The sequence below is a fragment of the Scatophagus argus genome, chromosome 4, assembly GCF_020382885.2.
Source record: "Scatophagus argus isolate fScaArg1 chromosome 4, fScaArg1.pri, whole genome shotgun sequence".
Lineage (NCBI taxonomy): Eukaryota > Metazoa > Chordata > Actinopteri > Scatophagidae > Scatophagus > Scatophagus argus.
In genome coordinates this window covers 7,044,111-7,061,444 of record NC_058496.1, presented here as the reverse complement: position 1 = coordinate 7,061,444, position 17,334 = coordinate 7,044,111, and the positions used below count along the sequence as shown (strand labels likewise).

The 17,334-nt window shown below is 42.7% G+C and overlaps 1 protein-coding gene and 3 non-coding genes across 5 annotated transcripts; 3 read left to right on the top strand and 1 right to left on the bottom strand.

The window, feature by feature from the left end:
* Positions 1–8: 8 nt before the first annotated feature.
* LOC124058217 (junction-mediating and -regulatory protein-like) lies at positions 9–17,247 on the bottom strand. Of its 2 annotated transcripts, XM_046387224.1 has the most exons (11): positions 15,269–17,247; positions 13,189–14,990; positions 9,431–9,604; positions 6,003–6,153; positions 5,200–5,369; positions 4,938–5,103; positions 4,540–4,709; positions 4,020–4,103; positions 3,836–3,931; positions 3,224–3,764; positions 9–3,123 (listed from the first exon to the last, which is right to left on the bottom strand). In XM_046387224.1, exons 2-11 carry the CDS (start codon positions 14,014–14,016, stop codon positions 2,816–2,818), a joined length of 2,688 nt encoding a protein of 895 aa, XP_046243180.1. In that variant the 5' UTR covers positions 14,017–14,990; positions 15,269–17,247; the 3' UTR covers positions 9–2,815. The 2 variants fall into 2 exon arrangements, with proteins under 2 accessions (XP_046243180.1, XP_046243179.1); XM_046387223.1 differs by lacking the exon at positions 15,269–17,247 and having other exon boundaries at positions 13,189–15,185.
* Positions 7,651–7,722, top strand: trnaq-cug. The gene has a single exon. It is a non-coding gene; the product is annotated as a tRNA-Gln (tRNA).
* Positions 16,184–16,255, top strand: trnaq-uug. The gene has a single exon. It is a non-coding gene; the product is annotated as a tRNA-Gln (tRNA).
* Positions 16,499–16,570, top strand: trnaq-cug. The gene has a single exon. It is a non-coding gene; the product is annotated as a tRNA-Gln (tRNA).
* Positions 17,248–17,334: the final 87 nt, after the last annotated feature.

Genomic DNA, 17,334 nt, shown 5'->3' with positions numbered 1-17,334 from the left:
AAACAGACAATCTCGGAATTTGCTTCACAAGGTTTTATTCAAATGCAGAGGCAAGGATGTAAATAAAAAAAGGTCTGAATAAATGAAAATGGCAGGACTAAAGGCAAAAAGGTATTCTTGGAACAGTATGTCTATACACTAATGTGTAAAAACAACTGCCACATTTAATAAGTCTGTTGTTTTGGGCAATCAACTTGAACCCATTAACACCCATTAACTTGTTTCATCCCTTTTTTGTATTTCTATATATTGATATTGCACTTCTCGAGTGGCTGAATGGCTTCTTCAGACAGCAGGTCATATAGTCAGCCTGTGTTAATAACAGATTTATATAGGAAATGTTCAGAAGCAAACACGACACAAAACAATTTGGTTGGAAATGCTTTGGAAAACAGGACACAAATGAAGCAATGAAAAGTAAAATCACAGTTAGCTGACAAGCTGAGTTACGGTTATTTATAGGTGAGTGTAAAACACAAGACGGTGTGTTTCTAAGGTCAGTCGGGAGATAAATAGGTGATTTATGGCAAATGTGTCCCATTCTGGGCCCAGTTTCCCACATGTTTTGAGCACAAAGTTTGTCGTTTTTTAGCAGAAACCTCAGTGCTAACATCTTGTGGGAAACTCTGCCCTGGTCCGTTATTGTAACATTGAGTCAGGTAAGGTTTGGGTTAGGTTTCACTTAAGAGTCAGGTCAGGGTTAGATCTCTGTCTCATGCTACATGATGAAGGTGCTGTGGAAGAACATTGTCCTGATGGTGACAGAAGACACGTAAAAGTGCCTCAGGTTTGCTTATCCAGAAAAATAAGAAACTCTCTCTAGAACTGAGCTACTTTCAACCTGCATAATGCAACATATATTCCCATGCTGGTGCTTTCTACATTAGTGTCTGCTTCATGATTAATCCACAAGTTTCTCTCAACACAAGAAAAAGAGGAAAAGCACAAATCTTTGCATCAAAGCTGTTTAAGACAGTGCATGCCAAGGCTGCCCCAGATTCAGAGCTTAGTTTATGAATCCACGTCTTTTTGCTTCATGCTAACACGTATGTTTGAGTGAATTCCTGTGGTGCTAAGCGTCCCACTGGTCCTCTTATACTGTCCTTCCATCACACACCATCTGGAGGTCCAATTCTACATATTCAGTGCATGTTTAAACTTATTCATGTACTACAGCTAAAATGTTTCACAAGTGATAAAAGAACAGTTGTTGCTATACAGATAAAGTGATTCAGAATGTATGATGAAAGTACAGAAACCTATTTTGGAAAAAAAAGGACTTAGTAGAGGCTGTGGACTCACTAAAATGTTTCTGCACACGTTGGCTGTGAGGTAAGTGCACGAGTCCATGTGTCCATGAGCGTGTTTTTATACTTCCAACACTGTGAGTAACAGACTTCCCACTGTGTGCTTCTGCCCACTGAGTGAAAGAAATGAGAAATAATGCAAGAGAAGAGAGGGGAGTGAAAGTGAATAAGATGGCAGGAGAAACTGCATCAATCACGAGCGCCTGCTCCACAGCCCACGGTGACTCCCTGCAGCGCTGAGAAAATCTAGCCTCCCACAAACCATCCATCGTTCAAACAAGCGTGACCAGTTTCACATCTCTGCTGTGACTATCCCACACTGGAATCACCAACCAAATCTCTTACACTTCACAAAGAGTCCCGAGACCAACCACGACTTCAGCCTTGCTAAGAAAACTCCGCAACTCCACAGGTGACCCTTCATCTAATGCTCTCCTTCTCCAGGTGACCAGCTTGTGCTCAGAGCTGATGTGGCACCACATAATAAACCTTTTGTGCCTCTCACATATCTCCCACCAGCCCGGCCATATGCTGCAGTCGAACAGATGGGTCGATACATATTCCCTCACCCAGTGAAGGGGTGAGAGTTGAGGGGGTGGTGAAGTCTGGAAGACGATACGAGTGGGGGAGGGGCATGGATCTGGTGTGACAGACTAAAGGATTTACAGTCTTTGTATAAAGTCAGATTAGACAGGATCAGTGGTCATTAGATCAGTGGTCCTCACACTGTCTGACATACCACAAACAGATGTGACAGGACAAAAACCAGCTGTGCAGCAGAGTGTGGCTCAGTCATAGTACACGGGTTGGGTAAAAATAGAAGGGAGTGTCAGCAGAGATGACGATTGATGGTGTAATGGTTTGATCTGGATTGTAAATCCAGGTCAGTGGGATCTTTCATTGGCTTTTCAGTCTCCCACATGACCCCAATTTATCCACACACGTCACATATTTTTGTTGCTGTGAGTGGGAGAAAAAAATTCACTCACCTCACGGCAATAATAGCTTTCCGTATCAGTGCAGTTTTTTGGTGCTATAAAATGTGTTATGTGCTATTTCTGAAGATTAATGTAGCCACAAATGGCCAGTGCAGAGCTTTTCAATAGTACAACTGAAAAAAATGGCATCATTACAGTACAGGAATTAAACCACAGTGACAAAAATTAGAAATAAAAACACAAATAATATCCTTTGTCATGGTGAAGGTAGTGTGAAAAACAAAGGAACAGGTTGACCATAGACCTTTGGAGCGTTTGGTGAATTGGTGAGACTCGGTATGATTTAGGCAGCCCTGAAATAGTCACTTGATACACGTGTGACTGGGCTGTGTGTGCTTGAGAGTGAATGAAGGAATGACTGTGTGTATTTGTATGTTTGTGTGTGTGTGTGTGTGTGTGGAGTATGGCGCAGCACTGTACTGTGTAGTGCAGTGCAGTGCAGTGTGTGCAGTGCCAGAGGGTGCAGGCATCTGTGAGTGCGTATTATTTGTTGCGTCTTAGCCTTGAACCCTAGCTGTCCCAGTCAGGGCCGGCCAGCCCGTCGTCATCTGAGTCAGACTCGGGTGAAGCTTCCTTGATGCGCCGCAGAGCCTCGTGGATGCTCCTGGTCAGGGGGTCGGTGGAGGTCGGGAGCTCTCCTTGGTCCTTTCTCTCCTTCCTGGGGACACGCCTCAGTTTGACCCCCTTGCGAATCTGAACCAGGATGCTGTTGGGGTCGTCGTCACCCTTGGCAGGAGGCAGGGTCCGCTGCTCGACCTTCCTCAGGTGGAAGCTGCCTCTCTTCAGGGAGGCCAGCACCTCGTCCATGGGCGAGCTCACTGCACACAGGAGAGCAAGGAGAAGAAGAAGAAGGAATGTGATGGGCTACTAACTGGCTAAAGTAATAGAACCTACTGTGGCACTAAATGGCTCCAGTACCTCTTCTGCTGTGGGAGTCAAACTCTGGAGTCTTCCTCAGCTTTTTCCGAGCGCTCACCAATTGGCTGCTGTCAAAAAAGCGAGGGATAAACGGGCCGAGCGGGGAGAGGGCGAGCTCCTCTGCTGCACCTTTCCCCTCAACCTTCTGCCCCTGCCGACCCAAACTCCCAGAAGGCGACAACTCCTCCTTTGCTGGCAAAGGAGGTGGAGGAGGCGGCGGCGGAGGAGGAGAGATGGGGGATCCCAGTAGTGAGGACAGGGAGCAGGGAGAGCAGGAGGAGTCTGCAGGACTCGGGACAGGCAGCGGAGGAAGGGATGCTGCGCGGGCCGTGACGGGCTGAGTGGTGAGCGTGGAGCTGGGGTCCGTCTGCACACTAGTGCTCAGACAAAGCGGCTGGGTATGCATCTGGACACAAACAGAGTCCACACACTCCTCCCTCTCACCCACAACACCCATTTCTGTGCTCCTTCCGCGGTCTCTTCTTCTGGTGTGGGACACGCGCAGTCGAGTGGATTTCAGAATCACCTGACCTGGGTACCGCTAGAGGAAGACACAGGGATCAGTTATGAAATAAATAACAATGAGAGACGCTTACTTTAATAGACACATACCTGCTTGAAAGTGCGTAGCCTGTCCAGAGTTCTCTGTCTTTCCTGACTAACTCTGCTGTTCTTCCTGTCCTCATCTTCCTCTTCTTTATTTTTCAGCTGAAAAAGTTTGAGATTTCAGAGAGGAGAGAATTACTGGTAATGCTTTACAGGTACAAAGTCACATGGTCACAAGTCACAAAGCTACCTGGAGGACCTGGTGGGACACAGAGTCCCTGTGGATGGTTTGACGTTTCTGCTGTTTCTGACTGTGGTTGGATACACAGATCTCCTGCAGAAGTCAAGAGAGACAACGCATGAACAAGTTGATATGCATACTGCCATCAGTCAGACAAATGCTTGTGCATAGGTATCATCTACTAAATTTGAATATATATCAGTTTAGAACCACTTCCTGGTCTTTGCCTTTATAATTTTGTTGTCAGCAATAGTATGTTTTGATGTTTACAGGTCATTACATCTTACTGTGTTTGAACTGAGTATTTATATTTCTAATTCTTGTGTAATCTCATGGCGAAATCCAACTTTGTCACATATAATTACAGTGTGTAACAAAAATAACGCCATTCTTCACGCACAATGAAAACATTCCTTTGCTTTTTGAACAACATACATCTACAGCAAAGTGGTCAATGATGAAGCCCACATGAGCAACATTAAATTAGAAAGCAAGCGTGAATGTGAGTAAGGCGCACACACACACACACCCTCTTGTTCCTCAGATAGGTGCGCTTGGCACTGATGCGTCCCCGTCTTGCCTCCAGCTGTCGAGCGCTGACCTGAAGTCTGCACAGCTCTTCCCTCTCTGCAGTATCGTCCTCTGTTATATCATCTGCACTTTCAAAGGTGTCATAGTACACCACCTCATCTTGACGCTCTGAAAACACACGCACATAAATATACAGACTTGTGCGGACACTCTGATCTTTCACATGTTGACAGATATTGCATACCAGTGATGTACTGAATAACAACTCAGACTGTCTCATAGCAGGTTCGTGCAAAGCTAACGGTGTAGAACAGTTTGTGAAATGTAGTGTCTTGTTAGGTCTCTCCTGAAAATGAGATAATATGTCAAATATCGCAAGTGAATTCCGCAAAACACCTGTCATCCGTCTGCGAATGCTGTCTAGCTGAGCGGTGAGGAGCAACTCTTCACACTGCAGAATCTCAGCCTGGATGTCATACAGCTGCAGCTGGAGCTCGTAGTACTGGGTCTCCATGTGGTCTAAGAGGGCCATGGCATCCTCACTGCTACACAGACTCTGCATCTGAGGAGCCCAGGCAAAGAAAACAAAATCACAAAACAACCACATGTGTGTGTTTATGTCTGTATGTGTGTTTTGCATGGTGTTACTACAACACACCTCATCTCGAAGTGTGTGTTTCTTCTGGTCCAGACAGATCTCCCTGGCTCTCTGGAGCTGCAGAGTTTCCTTTGCAACAGAGTAGCGGAGTCTCTCCATGCGCTCCACTGCAGTCGTCCAAGAAGATTTACCAAACTTACGCTGATCCAACTTCATACGCTCATACACCCCTACACACACACACACACACACACAAAAGACAAAGTCCTGTTAGCAGTGAAACTTCCACTCAGTCAAAAGCAACATCTACTCACGTGAAAATGAGTCAACAACACGATCAAGTAATGTTCTCCTCCAGTACAGTAAGTGGGCGAATCACCCACAACTTTCTTTCAACATGATGACTTCAGTCTCCGGGAGCAAAGCTTTATTACAGCAATGCAGTGGGAGCCATCTATTGACCGAATTTGGACATTACAACTTCTTTCATTCCAGTTTCCACTCAAATCTTATTAGATTTTTGATCTAATAAGCGTCAGATGATAAATGGACCAATCATTAGTGGAGAATGAACTCGGATAAGCAGGGGCACAGTGCAGAGTAACAGCACAGAGACGATCTGCTGGCAGAGCTGTCTGATCAATAGGTTGTCCTTGTTTCCTCGCGTCCCTGTCAAAGCTTGGCTGCCTGCACTGCTTCATGAATACCAAACCGCATTAGCCCTGGCATTCACAACCACACACAGGTCAATAGCAGGCCAGTGCTTCCACTATGTGTGTGTGTGTGTGTGTGTGGGATTGTTCAAAGTCATTCCTCTGCTGCTTTATTGACTTGACACTGACTGCAATGATGGCATACTGTACCTTTCTGGGCTCTGGCAGTGATCTCAAAGTATTTTACAGTAAACTCCTGGATGTTTAGCACTGCCTCCTGAGCCTTCTTCTGCCAGTCGAAATCCTCCTTTTTTAGAGTTTCTATCCGCCTTGGGCCCAAGTAGTCATTCTCCAAGGAAATCTAATGAGACAGGACAAAAATGCTTTTTTTCTTAATAAAACAAAAAGTCTTAAATATGCACACAGTGGGATACAGTGTACAGCACGCTGAGATCAAAAAATTGAAATGAGAGAGAAGAGAGGAAAAAAACACTGATTGAAATGTTTCTACTAATTATATATCGGAGGTATACATGGCAGTGCAGTACATAGATATACATATTGTATGCTATTAGTAAGGGCTCAGAAATGCACACTTTATCTCAATGGTTTCACCACAGAAAGCAGGCCTGAAGAGGGAGCTACACTCTCATACAAGGGAGCACTGACTATATGCAGAATTCACAAAAACACAGATACACCTGTGCAAACACTTTTTTTCCTCATTAAGCATTTTTCAATGAGTTTACAAAAGTATAATCACCATTAACATAGTGTAGAACTGAAAATGTATCCTGACATTTTCGATTTCCCGAGGATAAAAGGAAGAATGATGTAGTAATGATAACAATGTCACATTTGTATTTGGTTAAACTTGTAATATTTCAGCAGCACAAACTCACTTTATCATTTACACTGTAGAACCATTTGAAGATAATTTAAGACCATAATGGGAGATGACATTCCTGTGTCTTTGTTAACAACACACAAAGCCTTCACTGATCAACACACAGCAAAACTCTGAAAAATGTCCAGGAGGAAAAACAAAAGGTGCATTTGCAACACAAATAAGGAAAGTGAGCAGCAAAGCTTACAGAGTTACATCGCTGTTTTACCCCAAGTAACCTCGCTGCACCTTGGCTCATGCTGTACTACTCAGCAGTACAGCAGTATCATTTACTGCAATTTCCTGCTGTCAGCTGGCCGGTGCTCAGTTTTTCAGATTTTTTTTTTGCTTGCATATACACAGAGTAATTTTAGACCTGTTGGCTGTACATCCGATGATTTGTGTTACTGTAAGTCTTAGTGGAATGACCTTTTACATGAAAACTTAACATTATTATTATTTGGTCAGATCAGATGAAGTGACATTCTTCAAATTAAGGCCACACACTCTCACTGGGGCAGCTGCTGGTTTGCTTTCAGCCAAACCAGGCAACTTCTAAGTCAACTACTTGTATTGTTTTGTGAATGAGATGATGAAATGAGAAGTTGTTGGCAAATCTCAGCGATATTCTGTAGAAATATTAGATGGGTGCTGTCAACACATTATCTGCTCAAACATGTTACTGTTTTCTGGATGTCAAAGATTTCAGTAGCTGATAAAATGTGCACATTTTATAGCTGACTCTTATCAGTCAATTTCCAGTGTGTGACTCTGTTAGGAGGTTAGAGAATTTTGTATTTGTGTTAAATTATTTACTAATATTGAACCAAAAAAATAGCAACAAACAAATTGCACCGCTAATGAAATTCAGATAGGGAGCCTTGCTGTTTCTGAGCTGCAGGCACTACTGGCTATAAATAGGCCCGGAAGTGCACATTTAACTTCCCCTCTCCACACTTCACACCAGCAACAGGTTCCATGGTGTAATGGTTAGCACTCTGGACTCTGAATCCAGCGATCCGAGTTCAAATCTCGGTGGAACCTGTAAGTTTTTTCCAACTAGTTTGCCCTCCTTTCTGGCAAAGCCCCTCATGCTGGCATGTCTGTTGAAAGACTCTGCACTGCAGTAAAAATACAACCTAAAGAGTGCAACAGCAGAGAAACCAAAAGTAACAAGTGATCAGCTGACTGTCAGCTTTGACTTATTAGTAATGTAGCACGTTAGCTGCTTGATTTACAAGAGATGGTAGAGCTACATGTAGAGTATCCAACTTTAAAACTAAATGAAAGAAATACACAGATACAGAAGGACAAGGTGAAAAGCATAGGACCTAAAGGACTAACTCTTTTGGTAAATTATCTGAGAAAAAGGAACTATAGGCTCTATATGTTATGCACATTCAAACACTTGAATGTTAACTCAAGGGAATATTAGCATCTATTAAATACCTGTCTTTTTTCCAAATCAGACTGTACAGATTTGATTGACAAGCCAAAGCCAGTTAATTTAGTCATTTCATTCAGTCAAACCCTAAAATAAATAAATAAAAAATATGGTAACATGTTAAATGACATTGGATACTAGTTGAACTGTTTCCCTCTGTTGTCACAAGATTCAGACATACAACCCCCTCCTTACATTCCTGTCTGTAGCACACACTGAAGGATCATTTATCCAGCCACACCTAAACCAGAAAGTTCTCCAACATTTCTGCTGCATACCTGCTGATCCCAGTGAGCCAGCTTCAACCTGTACCTGCCGTAAACCTATAGGCCCACACACATGACTTATTTATGTCCCTATGAGACTGCAGGAAATTGGAGATCCATTCCAGCTCACAGTATATCAGTCGACCCCCAACTGTGACATCGCACAAATGTTTCAGATAATGTGGAAAAGAGACAAAACGCACGTGAAGGTTGAAAAAGCTGCATGTTTGCTCTTTATTGATGGATGTTGTGCTGCAATGTGATACTGAAGTCGTTTCGTTACTGATGTGCTGTGTGTGAGTCAGTGAGCTAAATATAAATGTGCCATCAGCACTGCAATAATTGAACAAAAGCCTTTCCACCGTTTATCCAATCACCAGCCTCCATCTTCTGTTTGCAATTGGATCCATTGCAGCACCCACCCAGTGCTTTATTAACCATAAGGTATCTTATAGAAACATGCAAGAGAATTCATTTTTCACAATACATCATAGTCAGACATGCACATACACACTGACACAAACACACACACACACACACAGTGAGTAGACCCTATTTTAAGAGACATGAGAATTTCCTGTGACCATACATTGTTTTTTTGACTGTTCATTGCTGCTGCCTGTAGAGAAATACAGAAATACATCATTGTATTCAGGCCTGTTTGCATAGAACTCAGCTCACCATGTACACTAGCTGAGCATAGCATCTGAACAGCTCCCCAGGGTCAGAAACAATGATTCACACGGTCTGTAATAAGAGGGTCAAACTACAAGAAACAGTGCAACTTTTTAGTCATATTTTCCTTTTTCTCCTGGGTGAGTATCACCATCACTACACACCATTTACCCTCAAAATCAGATGGCCACCTGTGTGTGTGTATACTGTGTACTTGAGGATACTTGGTAAAATGCCACAGAGATTTTGGCAAATAACTGGCTCAACAAATTTGAGCCCAAACTCTGAAGGAACTAAATTTTTTTAGAAACAGTTCACTAACACACATATATAAAGCTTGCAACTGCAAACTTTAACAAACTGTTACCTTGATCTGCTGTCTGCGTAGCATCGCTAGTTCCCTCATGTCTCTGAAGGGCTGCAGCAGGTACTGGTACAGCTGTGTGGAGGCCTCCAGCAGGCCTCCGTAGGCCTCGTCTTCCGCCTCATACAGCTGCAACAGCTCCACCATACTGTCCATGGTCCTGTGCTTTTCCAGCAGCTGCATCACATTCACACATAGGAATTTAATTTTATCATGATCAACATACAAACAACGTTCAGAATATCAGAACAGCCAAATATATGAGGCAATTCTAAACTGTCTGGAAAACATAGTTAAAAAGACATAATTATCAGTGTCAAATGTATCTGGAAAATGGGCTCCCAAACAGGCCCAAACAAAAAAACAAGCATTTTTTCTGAATAATGAGTACTTCTACCTGTGATACTTTAAGTACATTTTGCTGATAAATGTAGGACTTTTACTTGACTTGTAGTGGTGTATTTCACCAGTGTGGTATTAGTACTTTGACTGAAGTAAAGGGTCTGAATACTTCTTGCACCACTGCTAATTACCGCATATTGATTGGAAGGAAGGATGTTGTTGTGCATTAAATACAATCTTCATGTGCTCTGCTCTGTATGCTTTAAGGTGGCAGCACCACAAGAACAGTCACTTTCTCTTAACAACACTTTATGAATATGGTCTGTTATTAAGCGAGCGTTAATAGTGTCCAAATAACTTTAGTCAATTCAATCTTTGTAAGTTGGAATTCTTGCTACTCTGAATTAGTTATAAGCATGTTGTAGTCAGCTGTGGTTTATATGTTTGTGTTACCTGTAAAATAATGTGATTAAAATGTCAAAAAAAAAACAGTTAACCCATCACAAGATCACAAAAGTCAGAAAAACACATTTCAATAGATCTTTCAGTGTCCCTCAGCAGTGAATGGAAAGTTGCACCACGCTGTGAAACTAAGAGGATGCTTTGTGTAACTAAATAATAGGAGTATATCTGAGCGCAGTCTCAGTGCACACACCACGGCTGAGCAAGTCCTTTCTGCTGCTGGGAATAAGATCAATACACATACATTTTTGCTGGTCTGAACAATCCTGTAGGCTACCAGCAAGCACTGAAATAGCCATTAACTGGGCCTTCAAATGGAGTGGGAGGATCAATAGAGCAGTGTGTGTGTGCATGTTTGTGTGTGTGTGTGTGTGTGTGTGTGTGTACTATCCTACAGTATAACAAACCATGGCTGTGTTTGAATAACCTACAAAGCATTTGAACTAATAAAGACTTGAATAAGATGAGTAGCTCTTCCTCCGTCTCCAGGTTGAATACACACAAACTGGAAATCCCAGAGAGTGACGGACGTTTACTGAAATAATTAGAACAAATCAGCTTGGGCTGGTTGACATACATTCTGTGAGACTCACGGCTCTGCTGTTTGATGGTTTTTTGTTTTTTTGCTCAGGAACGCCAGAAAGGCAAAGCTTCCTGTGTCTGGTTTTCTGTCTTTTTTTATTCCAAATGTGTGTGTGTGTGTGTGTGTGTGTGTGTGTGCACACGCACGTTTCTGAACTGTGAAAATGGAAGAGGGTGTGTATCTGACTGCGTGGAATGACATGTGGGTTATTCGTCTATTCCACTCGCAGCCTTTTCCTACCAAAAGCAGAGCAGAGAGGAAACAACTCGGCCAGAAAACCATATAAACACATCAGTGAAAGTGGATGTAGCCTCAGATGTAAAATTTATTATGCTGCGACCTTACTGTGCTGCTGGAGCTGTGAACAGTGCAAACTTACTCATTTTTTAAATTTGTTTTAACAATCCTGACAAATAAAAGCTGCAAACATCCTTTAATTTGAAGGTCTGCATTATGTCTGAATGCATTCTGTAGCCATGCCTTATGGCAATTAGTTGATTATTGATCGATCATTAACATCCCTACACACAACTCAACAAAATCAACCCGGTCTAGTTGGTTTAAGACATTTTAATGCATAAATATTATACTTTCAAACTAAATTTACTTGGTCAATACTACATGTATTCGGCAGATATTTATTCTGTAAATACAGGTACACACAAAGATGATGTATCAGCCAGCAAAACATGAGTAATAATACTGTGATGCTAATAATGGCCTGGTCTCTCCGAGGACTTCTTGCTCTGCTTGGCTCCATAAGTCAAGGCTACATTAAACTACTGCTATTGATTGGTAGGACACTGTAAGAGCCACTTTGTATCAATGTAATGTCTGTTTATATTAAGAGCAGTTAATCAATAACTAGCTGCTGCTGGTGAGTAAGAGAAGCAGGTCTGGAGTGTGGATGGTGTGACGATTAGATCTCCACTGTCTCAAGATATAGATAAAGAGTAGAACATTTTAGATTCTGTTGTCTGATTATATCATATAGATACAAAACTGTAAAAAAAATTGTACAGCTCATGTTCATTAACACACATTAGTTGCGTCGGTTGAAAGTGCCCGTGGCGGGTATTAAACCACTCTAATTTAATGTATGTTATTTGATAAAAATCGGTATGAGTGTTTTGGTTTTGTTTTTTCAACAATTGTCAATGGGATAAATTTTAAAAGTTCAAGACAAGTTAACAAAACTTTGGCTTTGATGCACATGACACATCCTCTTGTTGCATGGAGTCATCGCTCATGACAACAGTGCCAGGTGTAATGTCTGTAAAATTATGATGCCAAGTGTTTTTGTGCAGCATCGTCTTAAATTCCATTAATGTCATGCATCTGAGTTGTTTCTCTGGCTAAATACTCTCTCATTTCATCCATTTTAGACAAACACAGACTGTTGCTTCAGCTTCCTGAGCGAGACAGAAAGTCTGTGTCTGCCTAGTTGTTTTTCTACAAATACAAAAACTCATCAGGAATCAATGAGATGAATGGATAAATAATTGCAGCGATAAACATAATCGATAATTGGTATCAATAAAATCAATTCACATTCCTACCAAGTGTCAAGTACCAGAAGGTGTTTTCTACCCTGCAGCCTCAGGGGGCAACAAGGAACCCATTTTGGCTTAGCCTACGATGAAGCAAAGAAGAAACCCTGCTGTGAAACGTGCACAGGTGAGATATATGCTTTATCAGCGGTTTCAAACAACATTTTTTGGTTGGTTTTACATGAGAAGAGACTTGATGGAGACCAACTGGTTAATCTTAGTCTTCCGTTTTTGTGTGGAATCATCCAGGACGAGAAAAAGGCTGTGAGCAGCAGTGCCGTCAGAGAAGATGACTGTGCACATTGCATCAACAGGTTGATTCTGATGGGAAAGAAATGTGTGTGTGTGCGTGTGTGTGTGTGTGTGTGTGTGTGTGTGTGTGTGTGTGCGTGTGTGTGTGTGTGCACTTGACCCTCAGCTGTATAAGCAGCAGACAGCAGAGCCACGCTGAGGAAATAAAATTAAACAGAGGACTTACTTACATTTGCAACCTAATGTTACAAATTCTTCCACATTTCTTTCACTGGAATGAAAGACTAATGGAGAAACTTTCTCTGTCCGCTGAGCAACCGTTAAACACGTCTGTATGTTTCCGTGTTGTGCTCGTGGAGGTTAGACTGTGGATTGCCTCGATGCACACTGCATCTTCAGGTGACCTCTTTTCTTTAATGCTGGCGGTACATCATACAGCATGCATTAAGTTAGGTTTCATTAGGTTTGGTTTACCTCAAAAAAGTCCACAGGCTGATCCCACAGAAGTCTAACATACACCAGAACAAAGAGGTTAAGGTACACAAAGGTGAGAGGATCACAGAAACTCTCACCTCTTGCAGGTGTTTTGTTGCGCGATTGAGCGCCTCCTCGTACCCGGACTGCCTCAGCTCGCTCAGGCTCTCATAGTACTCATCTTCGTCGTCATTTTCCGTGAACAGAACCTGGGACAGGATCTTCCATCCGCACGTATCGAGAGCGTGGCCTAGGTACACCTGTAAACTGTAGCAAAGCTCGTCCATTTCGGTCTCCGACACCTCGGCCGGCCCGAACAGCACCGTCCACATCCCGGCCGGTTCCTCCGGAAACACCGGGAGGCAGGGCTCCAGGTCCGAGTTCACCGAGCACAGCTGCTGGTGGATTGCCCGGAGATCCTGGAAGGAGAAGAGTCCGGCCCAGCTGCAGTCCTCCCTGCTCAGACTATCCAGTTCCTCCAGGTCCAAGCTGTCCAGTGATTCGGGCAATGCTTCCTCTTTCAATGATTTTAACACCTCAGCATCAGGACTAACGGGGGATGCTGCAGATTTAATCACAGCTGGAATTTTGGCAGGACTTAGTTTTGTTGCCATCTTGGTTTTAGGGCTGCAGCCTTTATCCACAGCCTCCCTGGTTCCTTTACTGGGGCTCCCAGATACTTTATCCCTGATGGGACTTTCGGGCCATTTTGTTTTGTCCCCATCCAGGATGGTCGTCTCCACCGGAGGGTCCCTACCAAAGCTTCTCCTCTGCACTGTCCTGTTGTGACACGTAATGGCAAATTTACCCTCCACTTCATTCCAGGCGACGATAAAAACAAATTTATGCTTTTCCTTCTCTTCAAACGCATTCGGGCGGACAGCTACCCACCCCGACTCCAAATTATCCTCCATTGTGAAGGACATGTCTGCAAAGTGATGAGACAAAAATAATAACGCCACTCGCGTCAACAAGACCCCGCGTCGGCGCTGCTAAGGAATCGGATGCAGCGTAGTGAGACGGTGTGTTAAATATACGGTGTTAAAACAGCGTTTTCCCAACACTGGTCTCTCTCCGAGGACGTTTCGCCTGCAGGGCTATCCTCCTTCGCTCGAGCGGATGAATTTGGAACAGAGCGGTGTCATTTCCCATCTCTGGCCCACCTGCTTTCGACTCAGATGTCTGACCGCCTATCCCAACGTCCTGCAACTGTTACCTTGGACGTTAGCCTTCCGACCATACAAGACTCGACTCTGACACATAACATGAGACACTGTGTTTACCAAGAGCGGTCGATCCGCCTGTCAGCTGTGTTCCGTTATTCTCGATCTCTCGGCTCCAGACCTCCCTTCTCATCATAAAGTACCAGAGGGATCCAAAAACAGCGCCGTGCATCGTTCAGATCCACCTGACTGAGGCCATGGATGAGTGTGACAGACGGGTTTGTCCCATCCGCGTTACCTCAAGTAAGGTTAGCATCCAGACTCATAACATTGTTATGTTTTCTTCATCGTTTACCCAGCAAGATCACATACGCAAAATAATGCTGCCTTCAAGTGCTCAAGGACATATCAGAATTTCGTCGGAAGCGACTTTACACACCAAGCAAAGTAGTGTGACATTTTTAAATTTGACCAGTTTTTGCCAATTTGCTGCTATTTGCATAATCTGTTTGTAGTCCATATTAGTATAATATAAATATAAAGTAGCCTGAGTCAAAATCAAGCTGCAGTATTGCGAAAATTTGCATACGGCAGGTTAGGTAAAAATGTGTGTCCGAGCAGTATTTAAATGCAACATGGGAATCTCAGTTCCGAGTAGAGCACGTAAAGACGCGCTGACGTCGTAGGTTGAACTGTGTGGGATGATTTGCAGCGCTGCAGCATCGAGGACCGTAGGCCTGTGCACGTACAAATAAAAGCTTTAGAGAATAGCCACAGATATATATAATAAAACTATTTTTTCAACCACAATTTACTTTATTACTCTGATGTGTTGGTGCCAGTTCATAGCTCATACAAAACTTATTCTACAACCAGAATCCTCTGAAGTCATGGAATGTAAGGCAGTTTTCATTCTGAAGATGAATACATTACTGACTGTTGTTTTCAAAAACCAAACATTGCAATCCTGAAATAAATATTAGATAAAATGCTGTATATTTAAACTTTAACATACCTCGAGTCATGTGGTTGGGTTGCTGTGGAAGAGAGCTGTTGAGTTCTCACTGTTTACACATGTCAGCTGGACTGTTTCATAAGACAAGAATGGAAAATAGCGTTCCCCTTTAATGGTCACAGCCTTGAGACAGATGAGAGTCAGGCCCTTACCAGGGTGCAGCACTTCAGTTTGCCTCTGTTTTGGTGTTGAAATGTCTCCACCTTCTTTAACAGATCTTTCATGTCCCTCATAAACTAATTTTTTTGGGTGCATTTCAAGAGCAGAGTCAAAGTAAAGTCATTACTGTCTGCATTTTGCTGCTCTGCTGTGCAGCTCTGACATGGTCAGTCTCAAATCCACAGCAACCATGTCTCCCTAGTAGCACATTTTGGTTTCCAGAACGTTTGGAGAACCAACTTCAAGTTCCCTGAACGTTTCCCTAATTGATTTCCCAGCTTGGGATTCATAAATTAAATTAAATTAAATTAAATTAATGTTGTTAGATGTACATACAGAGGCTTCGGTAGGTAACATCCCGTCATCCTTTATCTCTGTTGCTTGAAAAAGATGGAAACATCTCAAGGTCCATAATATCCTCCAATTTATTATGTGTTCGTGAGTTTAATCTTACTGTAACATGACTATTTTAATGTGCCTTTACAACCCACATGGCTGGATATACAGAGACAACAGCAAGGACAAAACATTGTGTAACGTGTGTGCTGAAATTCCTTCAATATTTAAGTAGACTTTTTAATCCAATTAATCACGTTTCTAATGCTTTTAAAGTCAAATTGAGAACGTATGCCGACAGAAACACCTTGAAAGTTAGCGTTACTATCAGCAAACAGCACGAACATATAATAAACATGTTTGCTCTAGAGGGGGGATATAAATAACTCTGTGTCTGTGATAAGGTCAGGTCTTTCACAGGGTTCCATGGTGTAATGGTTAGCACTCTGGACTTTGAATCCAGCGATCCGAGTTCAAATCTCGGTGGAACCTCAAGGTTTTTGAAAAGTACAGCGTGAACAACAACCGTAAGTGTCTTTCCACAGTTCTTACGTTGAACTGAAAGAGAAGTGAGTCACAACTATAAAAATGCAGCTAACAACTAAAGCTCCATTTGCCGGTCTTGTTGCGATCACTTCATAAAAATAACAAAATAAAACTTTTCATCCCCTCTTGTGTTATTTGAGTTTGAGTTTGTGTAGATGTTCTTGTTTCTTGTTTACTCTGGCTCGCTGTGGTTCCATGGTGTAATGGTTAGCACTCTGGACTCTGAATCCAGCGATCCGAGTTCAAATCTCGGTGGAACCTTATGGAGCCAAAAGTTTCGTTCATTTCAACTTCGAAAAATGCTTTGTGCTCCAACTGAAAATTGGTGCAGGCAAAGTTTTGTTTTTTTCAGTTTAAATATCCCGGAAACTGTGACACGTTACTGTCACTGTCACCGAGGCAGCGGTGTATCACTCTGTCCTGCTGGGTTAATTATTGTTTATGTCAGTGGAGTCTGGATTTAAATCAACTTAAATCATTTAGTCCAGCCAGTACAATAATTCAAGCTGTTTGTTTATTGTAGGAGCAACTGAAAGGGGGGACTAATTTAACCTGTGTAAACGATCTGAATACTTCTCCCCCAACTGAAAGTCTCACAATAACACAAACTAACTAACCGATGGAGACGGGGATACTCCAGGAACTCCTGTGTTCTGCTCAGTAAAATTACCGTTTTTGTTAATGGAGTCTGGTTGCGATTGCCGAGTACCCTGTTCTCGGTCAATAATTCAACGAGTTTTTGTTCCTTTTGCTCGTCGTTTGATGTCTTCATCTGTCGGACAGCAATGCCTGACACCTGCCTGTAGTCTCAACCGTACACTCTGCGAGTCCTATGCATAACTTCCGGTTTTAACCAGTTCCCCTTAAGGTGTGCCCTCATGTCACAAAAATGACCCACCATTATAACACTTGGGATAATTTCTCAGACTATCTAAAAATAGCCGAGATTTCAACCTGCCGCCTGTCCGGGGGGCGACGTTAAATGTTAAAGTGTGGCTGTTGAGCTGCACAAACAGGTATAGTTT